This window comes from Lycium barbarum, chromosome 6 (genome assembly GCF_019175385.1).
Source record: "Lycium barbarum isolate Lr01 chromosome 6, ASM1917538v2, whole genome shotgun sequence".
Lineage (NCBI taxonomy): Eukaryota > Viridiplantae > Streptophyta > Magnoliopsida > Solanales > Solanaceae > Lycium > Lycium barbarum.
The window spans coordinates 125,413,050-125,415,944 of NC_083342.1; the positions used below are offsets into that span (position 1 = coordinate 125,413,050).

Below are 2,895 nucleotides of genomic sequence, written 5' to 3' on the forward strand. Positions count from 1 at the left end.
ATAAATGTTGTGCGCATTATGAGTTATGACTTTTTAATTGAGATTACCAGAAGTTTTTTTTTTTTTTTAAATAATGTAAAATGCCATATGGATGCTTTTTGACCTATTTCTGGCCTATCACACTATAAAGATAGTGAGACCACTCTCCTTTCCACTTGACAGTGAAGGTTTTTAGATAAAAAATGTTATAGTTTAGGGTAACAGTAACACCTCATAATTTATTAAGTATTAAACTAATAGACCGTGGATAGTTTAGGCGAATTTTTAGGTATTAACTCTAGTTAACGCTAATGCTAAACTTAGGAATCAAAAGATTGTCAAGATTCATTTTGGCAAACAGGACTCCAAATTCCAAATTGTCAAATTTCACGCATCACAAATAAGTTGGGATCGTTGATAGGATAACATTCAGCTCTCTTTAACTAACTTCATTTCATTCCAATAGTATATTTTAAATTATATATGTATGTAACAGTTTGCGAAATAAATAATAGTACTAAAAAAATTCGAACCTTCGTATCCTCTAAAAAAAGTGGTTTTATTAATATATGCAGTGGCAACAGTACAAAAAAAAAGACTCGTCTCGTACAAGCTATGTATAATTAATTCAAAATGCAATGTCCATCATATTCATGGCTAAGCTCTCCATCATAACATATTCCATTTCTCCAACGCAATTCTTCTTACTGGTTCCTTTCCCTGCATTTTCAAACACGCAAATTAGATCATGTACTATAATACTGTACTAAATAAAAGGTTCACGTCTAATTCTCCCCCTTCCAGCGCCGTTGAGAATTAATCAAACTTATAGATAGTTTGGAAAAAAAAAAACTTGTCGTCATTTTGAAACTATTTTTTTAAAGGACACAACTTATATGCATAGACAATATAAAGAAATTTCACACTATCCAATTTATCATGCACAGCTACTTGCAACTTTTTTTTTGGACGACCGAACAGTATATATACTTTTTTATTTTTTTTACACTAATAGTGTATGGAAGTTAATTATTTTCTTTTTTAAATATAAGAAGGATTGAACTCCATGTGACCTATAATTCGGTAGGCTCCACGCTAGATTTAGTTACGGATAGTTTTAGCAAAAATCTATATTGATATAAGAAATTTACTTAATACGTATAAATATTTTATTCAAAATTTAAAAACTTAAATTCTGCTCTTGGGTTCGGGTTGAGAAGCCAGTCATTAATACGTGCATAGGGTAGACAACTATGTCACACCCCTTGGCCGTGCGGCCCCTCATCATTCCTACCATCTTGGGTGAACGTGAGGTACTACTTTGTGCGCCTGAAGGTTTTTTTTCTTAATAAAATATACTCCGTGGGATACTGAAACAAGAAGAGACGTGCATACCGTAGAAAGAATTTGGAATTGTTGCTTGGTTAAATGTTGGAAGATTGGAGAGCTTCTTGAGAGGACAAGAGGAAATTGGAAGAATTGGGATATTTTGGCAATTGCATATCTCAATCATATTGCCATCTGGGTCGTGAAAAAAGAGTTGATCCACTGTGATTCCACCATCCTTCACAATAGCTGTAACATACTCGATCTTCATCTCATGCAATCTCTGAATAATAAGGTTCATATCTGAGCATTGGAATGAAATGTGATTGTCTTTTGGGTTTATTTTCCCCTGCTTTGACGGTGCATTTTTTTCCCCTATCAAATGTATTCCAATTCCGTGGTTGAACAACCTGTAAAATTATTATTTTTTAAAAAAGAAGGAAATTAATTATATATTTTCGTAAGCACTCAACTTACTGTGAATACACATGGAGAATGGCAAATTAATAAACATACCAAGCTCCTTCAAATTCGAAAGAAGAGGGCCTCTGAATGAGACCAAAGCCAAGAACTTCCACATAGAATTGGACACTTTTGGGAACAGACTTGCAAGCATAGGAAACATGGTTCAATGCCAACAAAGGCATCCTATTTTCCTCTTGGTCAAATGCGGATGATGGTATTGATGATGAATCTGATGACCAGTTGAAGGTTGACTCATCACCTGATTCTGCTCTCACTATCTCTTTTCCCATTCTTTCTTTCTCCACTCTTTCACACTTTTAAGTGTATAGCTAAGATAATGTATTTGGAATAATAAAGTAGATTGAAATGAATGAATACTCCTTTAGTTGTGTGAGGAACTTAACATATAAGTGCACACACATATATAAGCACGAATGAGCTCTTTCAGTTGTACTGAGACCGGGTCAGGGTGGGTGGGGTTAGGTAAGAACGTACGATGGGCGTTTAATTTGTGCCCTTAATTATCCAGCTAAGGCCAAACATAACCTATCTTCTCCCTACTTAGCCCCCGTTTGGCCATAAGAATTATTCACTTTATTCAGGAATTTTTTTTCACTTTTTTCCGGAATCAGCGTTTGGCTATGAGAATTCCTAATACAACTTGAAGTTGTATTCCGGAATACCAAACTCAAAAAACTTGTTTTTCAAATTTTTTTCACTTTTTTATAACTACATTTCACCAAAAACTACAATTTCAAAAACTATAGTCAAACACAACTCCAACTCCAACTTCAAAATTCCAAAAAAAAATGATTTTTTTTTTTGGTATCAATGGACAAACGGGGCCTTAATTTCACTCAAAAGTACTTACTAGTAACTAGTAGACTAGTATTAATTAATATCTAGGATTTATACCATCTACACGATCAGTGTCGAGTACATCTTATTGAGAACTTAATAAAAGCTAACAGCTTAAACTTTTAGATGTGATAGTAAAACATTTTAATATGGTATCAAAGTAGACAAGAGGTCATGAATTCGAGTTTCACCACCATCAATTATTAAAAATAGGGCAAAGGTGCAAATATACCCCTCAACTTTGCTAATTAGAGCATATATACCCCT

The 2,895-nt window shown here is 33.7% G+C and overlaps 1 protein-coding gene across 1 annotated transcript; it reads right to left on the reverse strand.

Annotated features, from left to right (window-relative positions):
* Positions 1–525: 525 nt before the first annotated feature.
* On the reverse strand, positions 526–2,145 carry LOC132598652 (glyoxylase I 4-like). Its single transcript, XM_060311646.1, has 3 exons — positions 1,822–2,145; positions 1,375–1,715; positions 526–699 (listed from the first exon to the last, which is right to left on the reverse strand). Exons 1-3 carry the CDS (start codon positions 2,058–2,060, stop codon positions 608–610), a joined length of 672 nt encoding a protein of 223 aa, XP_060167629.1. The 5' UTR covers positions 2,061–2,145; the 3' UTR covers positions 526–607.
* Positions 2,146–2,895: the final 750 nt, after the last annotated feature.